This window comes from Medicago truncatula, chromosome 6 (assembly GCF_003473485.1).
Source record: "Medicago truncatula cultivar Jemalong A17 chromosome 6, MtrunA17r5.0-ANR, whole genome shotgun sequence".
Lineage (NCBI taxonomy): Eukaryota > Viridiplantae > Streptophyta > Magnoliopsida > Fabales > Fabaceae > Medicago > Medicago truncatula.
Window position 1 is genome coordinate 7,876,890 of NC_053047.1, and position 21,987 is coordinate 7,898,876.

General features: G+C 30.7%; 3 protein-coding genes across 4 annotated transcripts; all 3 read left to right on the forward strand.

Moving 5' to 3' along the window:
• The first annotated feature begins 6,327 nt into the window (after positions 1–6,327).
• LOC25495662 (uncharacterized membrane protein At3g27390) lies at positions 6,328–12,296 on the forward strand. 2 transcript variants are annotated; one of them, XM_013595891.3, is made up of 10 exons: positions 6,328–6,790; positions 9,084–9,192; positions 9,290–9,471; positions 9,841–9,977; positions 10,070–10,358; positions 10,483–10,589; positions 10,675–10,816; positions 11,063–11,258; positions 11,573–11,813; positions 12,038–12,296. In XM_013595891.3, exons 3-10 carry the CDS (start codon positions 9,310–9,312, stop codon positions 12,267–12,269), a joined length of 1,506 nt encoding a protein of 501 aa, XP_013451345.1. In that variant the 5' UTR covers positions 6,328–6,790; positions 9,084–9,192; positions 9,290–9,309; the 3' UTR covers positions 12,270–12,296. The 2 variants fall into 2 exon arrangements, with proteins under 2 accessions (XP_013451345.1, XP_024641967.1); XM_024786199.2 differs by having other exon boundaries at positions 6,332–6,790; positions 9,276–9,471.
• Positions 12,297–13,152: 856 nt separating this feature from the next.
• On the forward strand, positions 13,153–13,892 carry LOC25495663 (stellacyanin). Its single transcript, XM_013595892.3, has 2 exons — positions 13,153–13,357; positions 13,600–13,892. The coding sequence occupies exons 1-2, from the start codon at positions 13,153–13,155 to the stop codon at positions 13,890–13,892; spliced, it is 498 nt and encodes a 165-aa protein (XP_013451346.3).
• Positions 13,893–15,160: 1,268 nt separating this feature from the next.
• LOC25495664 (cystinosin homolog) lies at positions 15,161–20,401 on the forward strand. The gene is made up of 8 exons (XM_013595893.3): positions 15,161–15,371; positions 15,458–15,590; positions 17,015–17,104; positions 18,147–18,271; positions 18,789–18,831; positions 19,052–19,169; positions 19,271–19,320; positions 20,012–20,401. The coding sequence occupies exons 1-8, from the start codon at positions 15,247–15,249 to the stop codon at positions 20,165–20,167; spliced, it is 840 nt and encodes a 279-aa protein (XP_013451347.1). The 5' UTR covers positions 15,161–15,246; the 3' UTR covers positions 20,168–20,401.
• The last annotated feature ends 1,586 nt before the right edge of the window (positions 20,402–21,987 follow it).

Sequence of the window (21,987 nt, forward strand, 5' to 3'; positions counted from 1 at the left end):
GATAGAGTATGAAGACATCTGTGACTTACGTGGATGTGTATGAAGTGTGTTCTTCTCAAAGTTTCACGTTTGATTCTTCCTAACAAAAAAATTAATAGTGGATCAAAAAAAAATAAAAAATATGAGTTGATAACGAGTATCTTGGCACAACGTTCGGTACATTGATAGTGAGTTCGAGAGTATTTATATTCCGAAACATAGCAATATAACATTAGCCGGTGGGTTTTTGAAGCAAAGGATAGAGGTAAATGGAAAAATACAAGGATTTATACCTAGAATAGAAATGCTAACAAATGTCCTTAATGCACTAGTTTAAAAGTTTAAAGTGGAAATATGTATCAAAAAAAAAAAAAAGTTTAAAGTAAAAATTATTCTTTTTGAACAATTTAAAGTGGAAATTATATCTTAAAAATTGTGCATTCAAATATTTAAACAATAAAAAGTAACTTTTTTATACATAAAATTTATCAATTATTTTTATTTTTGAATCTTTAACAAACAGTGCCCTAATTAGAATCATATGCATATAGTCTATAGAAACTTACCCTATAGAAGTATAGAGGAATATGGTGAATGGAATAAGATAGGATGCTTAGGATTTTAATTTTTTTAAGTCTAGTTAGTAACTATAGAAGGATTTGTTTCATTTTTGTTGTTGGTGTTAACTCATTAATTTTTATTGGAAAAAGTTCTAGTATTTTGGAGTTCAGCCGAGAGTTAAATAAAGTCGGATAAAAAATTGTTTCGTATTTTAATGTGCTCTTTCTTTAGGCCTAAGCAATCATGCCACAAAAGTCGCTGTTTTACATAACATTTGAGACCAAACAAAAAGATCACATTTTTGGTTATAACATTTTTTGTGAAGAGAATTTTGTTCTATTTTAACTTATTTTTAAAAAAATAGAAACCCAAACATACAAATTTTCAAATTACACAATATTATCAATAATGTACATTTAAAACGGTCTTGTAAGTAGAGCTCATTGAATCCAATACTATTCTTCTACGCACTGTTTTTTGGTATTGTCGTTAAAAACTTTTTGAAACAAGAAAAACATACATTTAAAACATCTATTTTAGATGTACAAAATAATAAAAAATTCTTTTTAGAAGAAAGAATTATCAATTTTTTTTGAAGTAATTTAGTGGTTAGAATTTCACCTTCAAACCGAATACAAGGAGAACCTGGTATTCAAACCACAACATCTACATAATATTTCTACCAATTGAGATATGTTCAGAGAAAAAAAAAAAATTATCCTTTTAAACCTAGTGATGTATTAAAGAGAAAATGGGCTTATGTTATCCAATATGATCAATATTACATTACACTTGGCCATTGATGATCCTTTTCTCCTAAAGATTTATTCCCTCTTAGACACCACTCCTTATGTTTAAAGGGAGATTTGTTAATATATTTCTTTTTGCTTCTAAAACATAATGTATTGTTGATATTTGTCTTTTATACAAGTGTCACGACCAATACTTACCTTGCAAAACACTAGCACATGAGATGAAACTAAGGTAGACAAACTCGAGATCCTAAGTAAGATCGGGTAGGACCCATGAGATCGTGAATCGGAGGATCGTAACACGGATCGTAAGATCCTACCAAATTTAAAAGTTCATATATATTGCATATAAATTCATAGATATTCATATGAAGCAACATAATTTAATAAAAAAAAAACTTTAAATAACACTCATTCATTATCGATGGCACATTAAATAAATTATATGGTGTGGTAGAACAGTAAATAAATTATATGGTGTGGTTGAGAACAGAACAAAGGGAAAAGGGTTGAATATAAAATAGAGTGGCTATGAAAGAATGAAGGATTGTAGTCTGCAGAACTAATGGGGGTAGAAGATTAAATAAATAATTAACGTGATAGAGGGAATTGAGTGTTATAAATATGAGAATTGCATTGGTAAGGTTCCATGATTTATGGGTGTATTGGAAAGTTTTCCTAATTATTGATAGTGACTTTATTGGAAAGATTTTCATTAATCAATTGGTTTAATGAGAATTTGAAGAGTGAAACACGTTTTTTTCCTTTTATGTTCGCAAAAAAAACGTTTTGAATGAATCTAGGTCAAGAGCCGACCCAACAACACGATATTTAGTAAGTGAAAAGCAAATCGGGTCGAAAACTGACCCGCGAACCCGGATTAATGGATCTCAAATCTGAATCGCCAGAATCGTACGATACAAACGATTCTGCGTTTTTCAACGGCGACCCAAACCACGACCACCAATTTTCGATTCCGACAACTTTCTGGCACGGCAAGGGGATGTAAGATCGCAAACTCAGACGATCATACGAGTTGGATCGCGAGTTTGTCTACCTATTTTTTGAGTGCTCTTTTGTCCACTTATTTTTTGAGTGCTCTTTTGCTATGCATCTATGGAACTGGTTGCTCTCTATTATAAACATAAACACAAAATTCACCAACTGTTCTGATTTTTTGAAGATTTTGGATAGAAACCGGTCTCCTCAGTGCAGGACTGTTCTAAAAGCTTGCATGTTTAATATAATTTACACTATATGGATTAGAAGAAATCATGTGAGATTCAAAAATCAGTCTTTGCACTGGAAGCCTGCACTCAACAAGATTATTGCTCAAACCGGCCTAGCTGGTAACATCACCACAGAAGTCTACAGAGGGGATATGCAAGAATTCAGGATTCTTAAAGCTTTCAAAGTAAACATTAAACCCCCAAGGGCCCCCATCATCAAAGAAGTGATTTGGACACCTCCTCTGACAAGTTGGATTAAAGCAAATACGGATGGAGCAGCTACAAAGAACCCCAATAGAGCAGCTGCAGGAGGAATCTTCAGAAATTCTGATAGCTTATGTGTTGGATGCTTTACTCAGTATCTGGGGGAGCAAAATGCAATATATGCTAAATTAGTAGCTGCTATGTCTGCTATTGAGATAGCTCACATCAATGGTTTCTCTAATTTTTAGTTGGAAACAGACTCCCAATTGGTCATTTTAGCTTTTAAATCTCTCTCTGTGGTTCCTTGGGTTTTAAGAAATAGGTGGCTTAACTGTCTGGTTAGGATTAGACAGATGAGTTTTGTGGTGTCTCATATCTATAGGGAGGGCAATGCTTGTGCTGACAATCTTGCTAATGTTGGTCTAGCTTTAACTTCTGCTGACTTGTTTTGGTCTGATGACTTACCTGACTCCATTAGAGGAGAGTACAATAAGAACAGGTTGGATATGCCCAACTTTAAATTTACTATATTTTAAAAAGGTTTTGGTATAGTCCCCATTTTCTTTTTTGTACTCTTTTTTTGATTTCTAATGGATAGTTGCTTTTTAAAAAAAAAAAAAGTTAAGTCAAGTCATGTTTGCACACTTACATTGACAACAACATTAATAAACACATAATAAAAAGAAATCAGAAAACTTTATTAGAGTATTTTACGTGGGGAAATTTTATTTTATTTTAAGACAAATATATAATTTTTAATCAGTAAGCAGAAGAGAAAAGTACAAGTGGTACTAAACCTGCAAAACTACATAAATATGAAGGAAAAAGTACCAGAGACGTCATCAAAATAAATCTCTCAAAATGAAAGAAACATGAAGAAAAAGACCAACAAATTTAAAAAATAGGTCCCTTCACCAAAATTTATGTTCTTTTTATAACCATTCTGATTTGATTAAGGCACACGTGCTTGGTAACTTAGAATGTTGAATAGATCAAGAACAAGTAGTAGACACCTAACTCCAATCTAATATCACTTCTCCAAATTATCTACCACTTACCTAAGTCAAGTTATAACTCATGAAAGCCCTTCTAAAATGTGTGTATTTTTATGTACTTAGATTCGTGTTTAGAGTATTTGTGTTCGGGGGACATAGTAATATAGCATTAGCATGTGGGTTTTTGAAGTAAAGGATAGAAGTAAATGGAAAAATACAAGGATTTATATTAGAACCATGTGCATATAGTCTAGTCAGACATCTAAATTACATAGTAATAGGAAGAATGAAAACAAAAAATCAATAGAGTCATGATAGTAAAAATCAAGCAAAGCTTTTATGAACTGTGTTTTATTTTATTTTATTTTATTTTTTTATTGTTGTGGGACATGAATTTAGTTATGCATGAGAGGTTTAAGAAATAAAGATTGATAAACACCTTTAATGTGTACATCCTTTTGTACCATTCTGAAAAATTTTAGTTAATATAATATATGGTTTGTGTGACCACATTTTTTTCAGTTGCGTGACCACTATTTTTCCACTTAAGTAACCAAATAAGTTCTGGAAAAATAGTTGTCACGCAACTAAAAAAATGTGGTCTCGCAACTAAAAAAATGTAGTTACACAGACTATATATTTAGTTAACTGAAATTTTTTAAAATGATACAAAGGAGTGTATACAAAGATGTCAACCTATCATTGCCGGGTTTAACTGACCAAAGGAACCAATGTGAACTCAGCAATCTACAAACCTACAATAATTAAGGAAAATTGGAAGTAGTATGTTGAGCTATGAAATTATGTTTTGTAGCAATAGAAGGATTTGTTTCGTGTTTTAATGTGTTCTTTCTCTAGGCCTAAGCAATCATGCTACAAAAGACATTGTTCTTTATTACATTTGAGACGAGACAAAGAGATCATCTTTTTGGTTATATTTTTTTTTTTGTTGAGAGAATTATGTTCTATATTAACTTCTTTAGAAAAATAGAAACACAAATATACAAATTTCAAATTACACAATGTTATCAATAATGTACATTTAAAACGGTTTTGTAAATACAACTCACTGAATCCACAATACTATTCTTCTACGTACTGTATTTTTTTTTTTTAGTATTATTGTTAACAACATTTTGAAACAAGAAAAAAAATACTTTTAAAATATTTATTCTCTTTCCGTCAAGTAGTCTAGTGACTAAATTTTACCCTAAATAGGAGTATAATGTATACCCATAAAATTTCATCTAAAAAAACACTAGAAAAATATTTGACTTAACCTGCGTCCAACAACCATGTCATTAGTTCCTCTTATCCACTTCTAACATCACCACCGTTTTGAGCAGACTAATTTACCTTCTAAAAATAAACATCACCACCTCACATTTGGATCCACTTCTAATGTGAAAAAGAACCTACAAAGTGTAGCTCAAGAAAATGCACGTTTAACCTCATTCCACCACGGTTCCAAACATGTTTCGAATCTGAAATCATGTTCAAAGTAGTTGAATTTATGAATAATACACAATTAATTCTTATAATTTTTTTCCTCAAATTCCCTGTCAAATCGGAATAGCATACAAAATGTCTTGATCTAATTTTTGTGTGTGGAAGAACTCAAGTTACTTTCATAAGCATGGACCAAAACATGCATGTTCATACACACAAAGTTGCCCAATAATTTCTCAATAAAGAACAAGGTGATCCCCATGCTTTTGATTTCCCCTCTTCTTTTTTATGCTTAAAAAGGTGACCCTTTATATAATGATTATCTTATAGGATTAGTGCTTCCTACGACATGTTTGGATGACAATGTTATATATAAATTTATATTTATATAATCAAATAAACAAACAAAACTTTTTAATCATTTCAAATCACAAACAAGCGACAAATGAAATGATCCTTACTTTTTATATGCACAACGCATATAAAAAGCAAGAGTGATTCACAAGCACTTTTTTATGGTGCCATCTGTTCAATATACATTGAGATTTCATTTATAAGGGGGGAAAATCTTATGTAGACATGTGTATTTTTTCTTATTTTAAAACATACCATAAATTATTATTAAATAAAAAAGGAACTAAACCATGACAGACATAAATCAAAATCCATGCAAAACAAATTTATGATCATTCATGAATTTTGTGTCACTCTAAATTTTAAGTGAAGTTTTAAGTATTTAAATAGAGATGAATGTACCAACATGGAGTGACGCAAAGTGACACTTTTTTTAAACAATCAATTTCATAATATTATTTGTTCTTCTTTCTTCAAAAATAAAAAATAAAATTAATGATAATTTGTTAGTATTTGTTGGAGGCGGAAATTGAAACAATAACTATTCTTACCATTCCACTACTAAACTCATTTATCCCCGTCACTAAGTCAGTCTTATATCTATTGTGATATATACTTGATTGTCATAACTATTTGGTCAAGAATATGATCCTTAATCAGTATGTTTGAAAAAGAAATATATAAGAAGAGATGAATCTCTTAAATGAATCTCAATTACATTAGTTTGTGCAATTTGATTGATATAAAAAAAGCAAAAAAAGATATGAGTGTTTTAGTGTAACACACATACTTATTGTAATCTAGCTCACGTTCAAAGTGGTCCTTTTTCCTTTTCAAAATCCAAAAAGATGGCACCTCATCACAACAAGTCACCATAAACATCACACTTGCTTTGCTTTAAACCCAAAATGAGCACCTAAGAAAGAAAAAAGATATTAAAGATATGATAATATATGAGGATTTGGTTAACCACTATGTAACACTCCTTCATTCCTTTTTTCCCAAAATACACACACACACACACACAATCTTAGTATTATTTAAGGCCTCAATTCTAAAAGTTCCAAACAAAGGGAAGAAAATGGGGATTATGAATGATCCTTCTGTTCTTTTTCTACATCTATGGTTATTCATAATGAAGTGAAATTTGAGTTTTTAGTATTATTTAGTGTAATGGAACCTCCTCATGATTTCTGGTCTTCAATATGGAGCTTGTTTTGCTTTCTACCATATTTCATCAGCCTTTTTATTCTAGGCAACATCAAAGGTAAATTTTTGGCTCAATTCTTCCATATTATTTTGGATTAATTCTTATTGTATGCTTTGATTTATTTTATGTGAATTTTTTCATGCTTTATCTTCATTTAGCAATGGTAGGGTGAACCTTGATTGGTATTTCTTGCATGTATTTCATTTTGAAATATATCATATATTTGAAGACCTAACTCATTTTGTTACTATTGACATGTTTTGTTGATGATCACAATAACGTAGAATTTTTATTTTATTTTTTAAAAACACAGTCAATTAGATTTGTTTACTATTAAGTGCAGCATATAAATTTCATGAAGCATATGATTTTAAAAATTACAAAAAACAAAATAAAATAAAAAAATATATGACGAGTGGTAAATAAGAATATATATTTGTCTTATTTGGATAAACAGTTTAATTAAGCGTTTATTATATAAAATATTTATGCATATGTTATTCTTGTAACAACATAAAATACCGTTAAAGTCCCGCGAGCTTAGCTCAGTTGATAGGGTAATGCATTATCATATGTAGGCATCGGAATTCGAACTCGGACATCCCACTTATTCACCTTATAAGGTGAATTCTATCCACTAAACTACATGACCAAAAAATAAAATATCGTTAAATTAACTTTATGTAATCTATAAATTTGTTCGTAAGTTATCCTAAAGAGTTTATGAGAAAATCTCTATTAAACTCTCATTTCAAAAGTGTTTATTAAAAGTAGGAACGATTCACAAGCACTTTTATTTTTGACAAAGACACTAGCACTTTCTTATGGTGCCATTTGTCCAATGTACATTGAGATTTCCTTTATATGGGGGAAAAATCTTACGTTGACATGTGTCTTCTCTCTCAAACTTATTTTTCTTTTTTATTTAAAAAAAGTATATGCAAAAAAGCATGCCATAAAATTATTAAATTAAATAAAGGGAACAAAATTATTGGTGACATAAATAAAAAATACATGCCAAACAAATTTATGATTGTTTTTGAATTTTGTACTTCTTAGCTCTAAAGATAAAGTTTTATGTTCCCTCATTTACATCACTGCAAAATTAAAATGATATTGAATAGTCTTCTTTCTGTAACTAGATTAATAGTGTTGAGAATTTTACATAATAATATGATTTGAACAAAACGTATAAGTAGTGGACAACTTTGCCAATGAAGGTTGGTTAGATGACCAGAGTTGGTAAGAGGTGTTTCACCCGCAAAGTTATGAGTTCAACTCTCGCTGTTAACGTGATGATCTCTTAAATGAATGATATGTAAGTATGTTGGAATTGAAAGTGTTCTATGAGCATCGAGGTCTGTTCTCACCCTGGTGAGTCCTAAAATCCAACTCACCTAAACTTGGTGTAAACAAGAAAAAGTATTGGACATCTTTCACCTATCTCTCATCTTATTAATTGATTTTATTGGGTTGATTTAGTTATAACTAAATTTATAGTATTTAAAGGGAGATGAGCGTACAAATATGATGTGACACAAGTGACATATACTTGACTCTCTTAATTATTTGGTCAATAGTTTGACTCCTGGTCGGTTTCTATGAAAAAGAATATACATTAGAAGTAGCCAATAATTGTTTAAAAGAAGTTGTCCATATATATTTAAATGAATCTCAATTACCTCGATTGATTAGTCTCCGATATTTCGCAGATATATATGAGTGTTTTAGTGTAACACATATACATATAGTAATCTAGCTCACGTTCAAAGTGGTCCTTATTCCTTTTTCAAATCCAAAAAAGATGACATCTAATCACAACAAGTCACCATAAACTCAGTACTTGCTTTGTTTTAAGCCCAAGATGAGCACCTAAGAAAGAAAAAAGAGATTAAAATATGAGGATTTGGCTAAGCCTTATGTAATATTCCAGTCATTTTTTTTAAAATATATTAAACCATTCTTTTACCAAAAATATACATACAAACAATCTTAAAGTACATTTTTAAAGAATTTCAAACAATTTAAGGCTAGACCGTTTTGTTGTTTCTCTACACGTTTAATCCGAGGAGGATCTATGCTTCATAGTATGAAACTCTTTATTGTGCAATCAATGACTATAAGTAATTTGTATCGTAATATTTAAACACAACTTGCACTCGTTAATCCAAAGTATTGCATAATAGAATACTACAACATCCACTTCATTGTCAGAGATGTAGGCACAATTGATCGAGTTCTATGATCACTCGTTCAATTGTTGTGTTCTTGTGCGTTTATTTATCTGTTTATTTTATAGCCGATTTTAGAGTATGACTGTCAAACTTACTCTCTCTCAAACTGTTTTCAGGTATCATTTTCTGTCCAGTAATATGTTTAATCATGACAATCGGAAACTCAGCCATCATACTTGGTCTTTGGTGCATTCATACTACATGGACATATTACTGTGTTGTAAGGTACTTTTCTTAGCTTCGAAAAATCGATCAATTTATTAGATTTGCGCCTTTTTCATCGTATTGATTTCCTTAACTGACTACAGATGTAAACAATTAGGACCATTACTGAAGTTTGTGATGTGCACAATTTTACTACCAGTGCTGTTGATTTTATGGCCAGTGTTGGGAATTGTTGGAAGTATTGTAGGTGGTGCAGCTTATGGATTTCTTTCACCATTATTTGCTACTTTTGAAGCTATTGAAGGAGAAAAAGAGAACAAAACTTTCCACTGTTTTATTGTATGTTTTGTTTTCTGAAGTTTTTCAAGTACTTGTTATTTCCGTGTTATTAGATAAAATAAGGTGTTGCGTCGCAACTCATTAACCATCTATTGAATACAATTAACCACAATTTTCATGTGTACATTCTAACATGGATCGTGATTAATGGACATTATGTATATTTGAACACCGACAATCCTAGTTAATGACGTTTAAAATCGTGGTTAAATATGTTCAGTAGATAATTAATGAGTTGTGACACCTTGTTATATTCATTACGTAATTAACCACATATTTGAACTATGTTAACCATCTAAACTGTTGTCGAAATTTGTTATCAAATTCGTGTGTCAAAATATCATGTCTGATTTCGTATTGGCTCCACAGGATGGAACGTGGAGCACCATTTTGAAGACCTTTGATATTGTGATGGATGTAAGAGATGCATGCTTCCATACTTATTTCTCTGTTATGGATGATCTGAGACAAGACGGACTGCCAAATGGAAAATATTACGAGATCAGGTTTGATAGTATGGTTATGTCTCTAATCATGAAAGCACATCTTAATTTTCTATGAAATTTTATCGATGTTTCTAATCTCTTTTTCGATGCAGGCCACATTATTTTCCTGGTGCTGTTGTAGCAGCTATTCTTGGCATCATAGTTGATGTGCCGATTATATCAATTGTTGCCTTATGTAAAGTTCCATACATGCTTTTTAAAGGTTGGAACCGTTTGTTTCGTGACCTCATTGGTCGCGAAGGCCCTTTCTTGGAGACAATATGCGTGCCTTTTGCAGGCCTTGCTATCCTTCTATGGCCATTGGCTGTTGTCGGTGCGTTTATAGCATCTGTAATAGCAAGTATCTTTCTTGGTGCTCGGGCAGGAGTTGTTGCCTATCAGGTTAGCCCTAAAATAAGATATTATTGTTCCGATATCATGTTGTGTTGTGTTATATGAAGTACTGACATGGACACGGATAACAGACACGATACCAACACTGACATATAGAGAGATACCAATGCAGGAGTCCTCTTTCTTGTTTGGCCTTCGGTACATTGTCGCAACTTTGTCTCTTTATGATGAATATAGTAATGATGTTCTTGACATGCCGGAAGGATCTTGCTTCCCAAGGTTTTACTCTTTTCTCCTTTGTAATACACGTTGTTTTGAGATTTGCACTTACTGATGCCCTTCACTTGTGTTTGATATTTGATAGGCCTAAATATCGACGAAAAAAGATTGAAATATCACGAACAATGTCGCATTCAAATTCCTTCTCAAGAACTAAATCCTTAACAAAAACTATTTCACGTACAATTTCTCTAACTAATAACATAGCTGAGTTGAAACCATTTGAGGTACTTTTTTACAGATTCAGATTTAAAACATTTGTGTTTTCCCGCATTTGTTGTAATAGCACATCGATGTTGTTTGATTAAAATCAGATAACTCACATTTCGGCTACGTGATTTGAGTCAAAATGTGAGTTGTCTGAGTTAGATCGAACGACTCACAATTTGCGACTACAGAAAATGCGAGACTTTTAAGTTTTATCTTTTTTGTTCATTTGTGAACTAAATAAATGTTGCTCATGAGTTGTGTAGTTATTGGATGGTTTGTGCAAGGAATGCCTTCATTTAGGAGAAACATTGGTTTCTCAAGGACTAATAACACATGATGATATCCAAGAAGCCATGTTTGGCAAAGAGAGTAAAGTCATTAGTATTGGTTTACCAGCTTATTGTCTTCTTCAAGCCCTTTTGCGTTCTATTAAAGCCGATTCCCTCGGTATATTGATAAGTAAGTGGCGTACTTGTTGTCTTTAGGCCTTGTTTGGATAAAGAACTTAATTACGTGCTTATAGCATAACCACCTATCATATAAGAGCTTATGTATAAACTACTTTCATAACAAAAGATAAAATAAAGTCAAATTGTTTTCATATAAGCTTATGACAGTAGATAAACTCACAAATGCTTATGACAGTAGATAAACTCAAATTCGTCAATCCAAACAGGTCTTTAATCTCGTTGTATTCTTTTTCTCCTAATGTTCAAGATCATTTGCTTTTAATCATATGAAATAAGTGATTTTTGCTTACTTCCTCAATACAGCTGATGATACTGAACTAACTACTACAAACAGACCAAAGGAGAAGTTTTTTGAATGGTTCCTTAATCCTCTTTTGATCATTAAAGATCAAATCAAAGCTGAAAATCTTTCTGTGTCAGAAGAGGACTACCTTTGCAAATTAGTTCTCTTCAATGGTGATCTTGATAGGGTAAAAAATTTAACTTTTGGTCCTCCTCCCGAATCCGACCGCAAACTAGCCGAGCTCGACGCATTGGCTAGAAGGTACATATCACAAACAAATCAAGTTACTAAATTAGTTTTACATTAATATCCAATAAATTTTCAGTATTTTTACTATTATCTTTAAAACGCGGCTACAAATTAGTACCTTTGTATCGCTGCGTATTTTCATTGGATGTCGGTATAAAACTAATTTACACTAACAGTGAATTCTTGTTAAATTCGCTTAGTAATTTTCGATAACTTTTGTACTTATTATTGTGAAGGCTTCAAGGTATCACAAAATTTATTACAAGGTTTCCGACATACAAAAGGCGATTCGATGTTCTTGTGAAAACATTATCTGAAGAGCTTGCTGATAAACATGGAACTTCAACAATAATCAGATCAAAGAGTGCTTTTCCTCGTATTTTTAGTATGAAATCATTCAAAGTCAACAAAAGTAATGGTTCTGATGAAGAATCTGAACTTGAAAGAGATTCAGAATCTTCATTATAAGAAATTTAAGAATATCATGTTATGTAATTTTTCATGCAAAATCATATATCATGTCTAGTTTATAGTCTAGTTAACTGTGTTCGTAATTATATGTGGGATGATTAGTGTTTAAAAAAATAGAATGAAAATCAAATCCAGGAGATCTACGCATCATAGTTTACCTGGTTTAATCGGTTCAATTATGATTGATCCCCTTGACGAATAAATACATAATTGAAAAAAATGAAAGTCGGTTGAACGAGATCAATCCAGTTCGTTCTCAGTTCAATCATAATGCAATGTAATTAGGATCAAACAAACCGAGAAACTCATCAATTCTCAATTTAATGTGGTGAACTAAATTTTGTTTTTAAAATATTGGTATGCATACACCTGATTTTTTTTTTCTCTCTTCACTCATGAAAACTATTAGGAAAAATAACAAATTAAATTCAAAACATTATATTAGTATACTAAAGAAACATTATATTTGTAAAATATTAAAGTGAGTACGTGACTAAATCATCGTGGCCCATGATCCATAAGTTGCAAATTTCTTCTTTTTGCTACTTGTATATATCTATTGACTGATTTTCCCTCTAAATTTTCTATATGAAAATTTTCAAATTAGTTAATTTAATTGCAGATTAGACCCTATTGACTAAGTCAAATTAATTTAGCTAATATAATGCACAAAAATATATACGACTAATTGTACATGTAACTATAACCACCCACTACCTCCATTTCTCATACAACTCTTGTAAAACCAACTTCCCCACTCTCTCTATAAACACATCTATATATTATTAAACTAACCCTAATTCCTCAAAACTTTAAACACAAACAAAACTCTTTCTGCACTCTCATTATTATTCGCACCCCCACAGCACACATGATAACAATGGCATCTTCTTCTTTCTCTTTGTATTCCACCACTTTACTTGTGCTTCTCTTGGCTCTTTTCTCTTCACTTCAATGTTCTATTGTTGCTTCAACTGAATTTGAAGTTGGTGACCTAAAAGGTTGGGTTGTTCCACCCTCTAACGACACCGATATCTACAATATTTGGGCTTCCAACAAAAGGTTTCAAATTGGCGACTCCATTCGTATGCCCTAAATCCCTCTCTTTCTTTTCATCCTTCATCCATATAATTTTAGGGTTTTAAATTGCAGTCACGGTAACCGTTATATTTTATTTATACTAAAAAAAAAAAACACGGTCAAATGTGGTCGGTTCAACTTTCATTACAGTCACATGCATTAGATACTTTGATGTCTCGTCTTAATCGCACTCACGAACTTTTTTTCTTTTAGAAAAATATTATAACTTTTTTTTATGTGTTTGTAGATTTCAAGTACAAGAAGGATTCAGTGATGGAAGTTGGCAAGGAAAATTACGATGATTGCAATGCGACACAACCAACATTTTTCTCAAACAATGGAAACACTGAGTTCAAGTTAAATCATTCAGGGACATTCTACTTCATAAGTGGTGCAACAGGACATTGTGAGAAAGGACAAAAGATGATTGTTAGAGTGATGATTCAAGATGTTCATTCTAAGTCTTCTGGTTACCATGTTCCTGTTGGTGTTTTTCAAATTGTGTTTGTTTTGGCATTTGTTGCTTCCTATGTAATTTGAGTACTTAGGAAATTTAATTTGTTTGCTAGTAATAGTGCATTATGTTTCTCTTTAATTTGATTCTAGCTTGCTTTGGTATGTAATCAAGGTTATTGGATTTGTTTGGAACATTATTTCATCTAGTATACATTCTATTATTACTTATGGTGTTATATTTTAGTAAGACCAACATTATTCATTAATGACTCAGAGGTAGTCTATCTTTGATGACAAGTAGAATCTATTCTAAAACGAATGAGATGAAAATTACATGTTGAATGAAGGAAATGAAAAAGTTAGATTTTTAGATAAAAATGATAACCGAATTTATGAAAAAACCAAAATATATTATTCGTGATAAATTGAAGGTAATTTAGCACTAATGACAAATAGAAGTCGATTATAGTAACTGATTTTAAAAATAATTATAATAACTTATTTTAAATTAGCAAGAATAAACTACCTCCAATTCATTAAAGGATAACATAGAAAAAAAATCATCCTCTCCTACTTGGGCAGCATCATCCCTCACTCTAAAGTTTTTCTATTAAAAAAATAAGTTTCTTATAGTTGAATTGTGTCACATATATACAAGTCCATAGTGTCACCCTATCGTGTCACATAATCATGAGATCATATAAAATAATAATGCAAAAAGAGGTTGCATTTAGATTCCACTTGACGGTGTAGTTATCAATCAATGTCTATCCTTTTCTCTTCTATTACTTTAATATTTTAATTTAATTCTAACAAATATTTTTGTGTTTCTCTAAAATAAAAACATTCTCTATAATATTCTAAGTACAATAATTTTTATTGAATCAAGAGTGAGGAAAACATTACAGAGCCGTTAGACATTTTGATTAGATCGGCACTTTTAAGGAACTCAAATCTCGTATCGTTCACCCATGTAATATCTATATAGAAAAAGGGGAAAACAAATGTACAAGAGGGGGCTCAAACCGAACCTTCAAAAAAAAAAATTAATGAAAAAAAAATACAAAAGAATGAAAGTTAGATAATCAATAACGGTCCTTGTAAAAATTCCCCCAAACAAAATCAGGCATAAATTCCTACCAAACCGTGTCTGAAAAATGTGAAGATGACATTATAAGTTAAGTACAATAAAAATTTGACCATATTATATAAAATAAAAACTCAATAAGTTGGAAGATAAAAATTTGACCATATTATATAAAATAAAAAAAACTCAATAAAAATTTGACCATATTATATAAAATAAAAACTCAATAAAAATTTTGGCCTTATAAACTCAATAAGTGAAATGTAAATTTCTTCATAAACTATTGCATATATAAATAATTCCCTCACATAAGTTGGAAGATATTTCGTTTCATATATTTATGATCATAAGATGGAGGAGACAGCATGGAACTCTGAAACCTTTAAAATAGCATACACCGTGTTTGGATGGATAGCTTTTGTGGTTTGGTCTAGTAGTTTTTATCCTCAATTTATCTTGAATTATTCAAGGAAAAGGTATAATCACTTTTTGTTATCTTATTAATTATTTAAGTTTTTCTCTTGAAAGCAAGATTTTTTATGTGGAAAGTTGAAAATTGTAGTGTGGTGGGATTGAACTTCAACTATTTGATATTGAACAACACCAAACATACCTTGTACCTCATCTACAATGCTTCCTTGTACTTTAGCCCTAATGTTCGGTTTCAATATCATCAAAAATATGGATTTGATCAGGTTAATAATCATTTATTTCATCAATTCATCACTTTTTTCTTCTTCTTCTTCTTTTCTTCCCTTTTCCTTTTATCTTATGTGTGTACTATTTTCCATGTTTCCAATTGATAAAAATTGAGGCCTAAAGTCATTTTAAATATATGGACTTAGCCTCTAAGGAGGATTGTGTAATTAATTACACCATGTAGTTACTAAACAAAAATTTACATTTTAGATTAATTTAATAAATGATATATGTGATTTATATTACAGACTTTTAAATATTTTTGCTTATAATATAGATCTGATATGTTTATTTTTATAATAACTCATTAACTAAGATATGTACTATATTATTACTTAATAAATTAGTAGTAATTATGTGTCTATGAAAAAATAGAAGCATAGAAAGTATTAGTATTTTCAATTTAAGTACCATAAGTTAATTCAATTACTGCTTACAAAAATGTAATAAGAAAAAGAAAAGGATAAGTATTAAACATATTAGATATTTTTTTGTAAGACAATAAACATATTAGATAACTTGTGGCCCACTCTTTTAACTCCGAAGAATCTATTTTTTTCTACCTAAAAAATCTTCTTGGCTATTTGCATTTATCATCTGTATGGGTTAAGAAATGAAACTTAGAGAGGAAAAAGTTAGAAGATGATTTAGATATTTGGTATAAGAGAAAATGAATAGAAAGAACGCCCGAATTCTTTATCAAACCATATAATCTTATACTGTTGGATCTTGAGGGAAAGTGAGTTACACGCTATATTTTAACCCAAAATATTATAACATTGAGTTTATAAGTTCAACACTCATATTTTTATCCGATATAAAACTTCTACATAACCCTAGTTTGATTGAGTAAAATATGAGAGAAAAGATAAAAATATAGTGATAAATGATAGACACATATGATAAGAGTAATAATAATAATTCAGTTACGTAGTTATTAGACTTTGTTCATGCTTAGTTAGTTGGTTGATACTCAATGAACTTTATCTTTAATTTAAAATGTGATGAAATAATAAGGGTGGCACTGAAAGAGAATTTTATTTTTATTTTGGTTTGTTTGTTTTAAAAATGAAATTTAGAAAAAAATGATAGAAAATAAAGTAAAATGAAATAAAATAAGTTACAAATGAGAGGCTGTTTTTCTTGCGTGAAACTAATATCTCTACCTATAATCATAGGACTAATTTATCGATTCAAGTATAACCATAATGGATAACAAAACTCTATCTCAAAATATTTATAAAATTTTAAAAACATAGGGATCCAAAATGTAAAATTCAAAAAAATAAATGGGAACTAACATGTCAATTTTTGAAATGTGTAGTCACAAATTTGCATAATTTAAAAGAATTGAGAGTACTTCCTTTTTTCCACTGTCTAATTTAAATATTTTGGTTTCTTAATTTCTTTGGTATTGCAGATGATACCTGTAGCTGCAAATGACGTTGCCTTCTCAACACATGCTGTTTTGTTGACCTTAGCGTTATTGTTCCAAGTTGCAATTTATGAGGTATTGTTTCACATCAATATCAATTGTTGGATAGAAGTTTTTACCAAAAAATATTGTTTGGATTTATCATTATATACAAGTTGGACCGCTGAAAAAGACCTATGACATAGTTTAAAAAAATCTCAAACACCACACTTTTTCATCTATCCATCCATTCAACATCTCATTTTATATCTTATATATATATATTTTTTTTTATCATTTCATCAACATATCATATCATTTTCATTTTTTTCTTCTTCATTCCAAGTTTCCAACGTGTATACATATACATGGGATGTACACCACACAATTTCCTATTTTAATTTGCTAATAGTAATTGATATCCTTTTTATACTTATAGTTCAAAATAGAGTTAATTTATGTTTCCATCACATATCTTTTTATTTCTCTTGTGACGTCAAATATAATTTCATTAATAAAAGTCTGGCAACAAATAAAAAATACAGAAGAAAAAAAAAGACACATGGAGTCTCTTCAATCCACGTATGATACTGATTATAAAGAACATATTTACTTTAATAATAATGGAAGTTTGATTGGTCTTTTCTAACATATAAAAAATTTAAACTATACCAATAAATAATAATAGTAAAATTAATATAATTCCCAAAAATAGAACTAACATAGGAGGAAGATTGCCGATGACCATTGAACGCCATAACCACATACGAAGCATTTGATTTGATTCTGCTATAAAATCTAAAAAGGCCGCATCTTTTGCAAATTTCAAACCCTTTGGCATATATTTTTTTTTTTATCAGGTAGCCTAGCGGCTAGAATCCACCTTATAAGGTGAATAAGTGGGGTGTCCGGGGTTCGAACTCATGTCATGCATATAATAACTGCATATATAGTTTATTCTTGAAAAAGATCTAAAATAATTAGAGGTATGTCACTAATAAAATATTTAATGTAGTTCAAAATTCAAAAGGATGTTATAGAGTGATGATGGCTCACCTTAAGCATTCTAGACTTATGCATTGTTTTAGAAGAGCTAAAATCATGATTTTACATTTAGCTTCTTTTTTTTTTTGTGCAGCGTGGGAATCAATCAATATCAAAAATCACAATGGGAATCATCACTGTGGTGTGGATTACTGTTGGAGTTTGTTCCTTCATAGCATTCCCTTCCAAATCTTGGCTTTGGCTAATTTCCATCTTTAAGTAAGATATTTTTACCCCCATAATCTTTTATTAAGAAAAAAATTGAGGAGATAAAATATTCTCTTGGTCAATTGATAAAATTAAAACTAGATGAAGAAAATAATATTTCAAATGTCATTTTTTATGTACGGTCTTAAGCAATGTTTTCAAAAACAAACTAGATGGTTCAATCAGTTGAATTGAGGATCGGCCAATTTATCAGTTGACAACTACAATAGAGTCAAAGTCTTGTACAACTTGATCGAATCGGCTTGAACTATGGTTGGTTTCACGTGTTCCTTTTTTTAAAATGTTTTTTAAATTCAAATTTATTTAATAGTCGTCCAATTTAACCGTGGTTGAACTAATTGAACTATGATATGAAAGTCTCATCTGTTTGATTTTCGATCCAGTGTGAAAATATTGGCCCTGTGATATGAAGGCTTTAGGTTTAGTGTTATATTCTATGTCATTGAAAATCAATATTTGGTTATATTTCAATTCATATTCTAACTATTGAAATAAATATTTTGTGCAGCACAATGCAAGTAGTTCTGGCAACTATCAAATATATTCCACAGGTTAGAATTTCTTTCTTTCATTCTGACTCTCTAATGAGTGAAAACCAAACTTAAACCCTTGTAGGCCTCTTATTTAAAATTTTACTAAAATCGAATAGAAATTCAAATAACTTTGTCAAAAAAATAAATTAGATCACACAAGCTATGTTGTAATATTACTATATTTGTTTTTTTAACCAGTGTTCTAAAGATATTTGTTAAAAAAATTCATGTAATACAGGCATTTATGAACTTCATGATCAAGAGCACAGATGGATTTAGCATTGGAAATGTGTTCCTTGATTTCTGTGGAGGAATGGCAAATTATGCTCAGATGGTTATACAATCAATTGATCAAAGTATGTCTTTATTTCCAAATTCACATTATATTAACATTCCACATGACTTAATGCATCAATGCATGTAATATAATAACATTTCTTCTCTTTTTTCATTCTAGACTCTTGGGTGAATTTCTCTGGGAACCTTGGAAAAGTATTGTTATCTCTGGTAAGAATTGGTCCCTTTACTCTTTCATTCATTTCAATTTTGATGAGTTGATATCTTCCTTTTTCATGTTTCTAATTCTTAACCTACAAAATTTGTATTTGAATAGTGAATTTTCTAAGGACTTGCATCAAATTCCTTTGGAATTCAAAGAGCATACATGTTTGTTTAATGATCTTTTTTTTTGAAAGAGTCCTATATTGCATGAGAGATGACCTAGAGTGTTTATAAAATCGGGGTAATCCTCACCACAAAATTCGATTTTGTGGAATTGTGTTAGGTCAAACCTAAATTTTAAATTTTTTTTTCATTGGTAGTTACAAACACGAATGTGTCACTCATTTTTGTAAGTAAAATCATGTTTTACCATGTTGTCACAAGGTCAACAGTTTTATAAAGTAATATTACAACACGATAAGATGGTAAATCATTACAAAAAAAAACTATGTATAGTGACTGATTTAACAACCGACTTAAAGATCGAAAATGTAAATTAGTCGCTAACATTAGCGACTAGTTGTTTAGGAAATTTTTACAAATTGGTTTCTAAATCGATCACTAATTCATTAAGCGACAAATTTAGACACCAATGTAGGTTGAAAAATTGATTGCTTAATCGGTCATAAAGACAACATTTTTTTTAAGTTAAAATTACCTTAATTTTCTTACTTGTGTATATTGTAAACATTTTCAGGTTTGTATGTTCTTTGATCTTCTTTTCATGTGTCAACATTATGTGTTGTATCCATCAAAGAAAACATCATCAATTTCTCCTTCTAAACTCAATGACAAGATCAAAGAGCCCCTCATCAAGTCTCCTTCAAATGTGCCTGTGGCTGAAAATGTTTGAATTTGTAATTATGTTTGGTCACAATACATATTAATGTATATAATTAGTCACCTGTATGATAATTAGTATGTACAGGCAAAGTTCCGTTGCAGCAAGGTGAGAGCAAATTGACAGTTGAGACACTAATAGAACCAAAATAATGTAATGATCCGAAAAAAAAAACATATAGGAGATTGATACAACAAGATCATTCCACAAACTTAACTTTTTTAGTCTGTTAGTCTGAATTTCTAACTTGATTAGGATATCTTCATTATACTATAAAAGTATGGATTATGGAATATAAATATAGGATCAAAGACATAAATGTTTCCTTAAACATATTGCATTCATATTTTCCATCACTTCATCTAACATAACAACATACAACGAACTAAGGTAAGAAAAGAAAAATCAACAGATAAGTTCCAACAGCTATGAAGCACGGACACTCCTCGGATTAGGCGTGTTTCCGTAACACCGACACGACACCGATACATATAATTATGCTGAATTATATGATTTTCTCAAATTATTAGCAGTGTCCACGTGTCAGTGTCATGTGCCTGTGTCCGTATTCGTGTTTCATAGTCCAAGAGTATTCACCAATCAGTTTTAAAGAAACAGTTTATCAAAGACATAAATCCCTCCCTAAACATATTGCAAATCTCATTTGCCTTAAATTCATCAACCAACCATAACAAAAAATTAAAACAAACGAAAGTAAATAAAACTTTCATCAAATAAGGTGCAAGTTATTCAGAGAATAGTTCACCTATGATTTACGGCTTAAACCTCATTGCACTACCCGATTTCCACACTGCATGTCACATCCACATTTCCTCCAGCACTCCTTTATAAACTTCCTAACCAGATGTCCCTTGCATGGTTCAGGTTTGGTCTCAATCTTAGTCGAATTCTGCTCTTCTCCTATCAAAAATTGCTCGTTCCCAACCAAACTTCTGAAAATACCGATGCGTGTGTTAACTTACGCTGGGGGTTCAGTGTGAATTTTCAACGTAAATTAAGTCATGTTGCATGAGTTAAGTCACGCTAAGCTTAAGACATGCGTGACTTAACTCACGCCAGGGGAATTTTAGAAGTTTGATTGGGAGTGAGCAAATCTTGTTAGGAGAAGAGCAGAATTCAGGGCTAGTCCTCTCAATTGGGCACTCTTTACAATACACATAATGATGATGCTGGGGTTTCTTTACCATAGACATGCAATCTGTTAAAAACTTTTCACTCAACAAACCTTGCGAATTGTAAGCAAACTCTCCACCAGTTTCTTGAGAGCATGCACAAAGGAACTAACAAGGATAAAGACAGTCGCCTGAACAATCGGAGCAGCAATCCTCATCCACAATCCGAGCAAGTGAAATATTAACATTTGCACTTTGATACATTGTTTTACATGGAATGTAATTAAATTTTAGAATATCCTCACTGTTGGTTTCGTCTAATAATGATATTTTAATGTTTTCCGAACCTTTTGTTATGTCTTCGACATATCAAAATGATTTCTTTTTATCCTCAGAAAGAGTTTGCCTTGACCCAAGGGTGAAGAAGAATCACTAAGAGAATTGATTCTTCGCTTAGCAAATTGTCTTGCCATCAATTTCTTGTTCTTTGATGATTCAGACATTCCCTGATCTTTCGAACTACAAATGCAAAGAAAATATAGCATATACAAAACTTAGTTGCATGATGCATATACAAAAATTGGAGAAAATTCATATGATTTGTTTCCAAACAAATCAAAAGGAGAGTGAAACAATTCATATCAAACTTCGAAAAATGAGTTACTATGACCGATTATATACAAAGAATTCATGGCATCT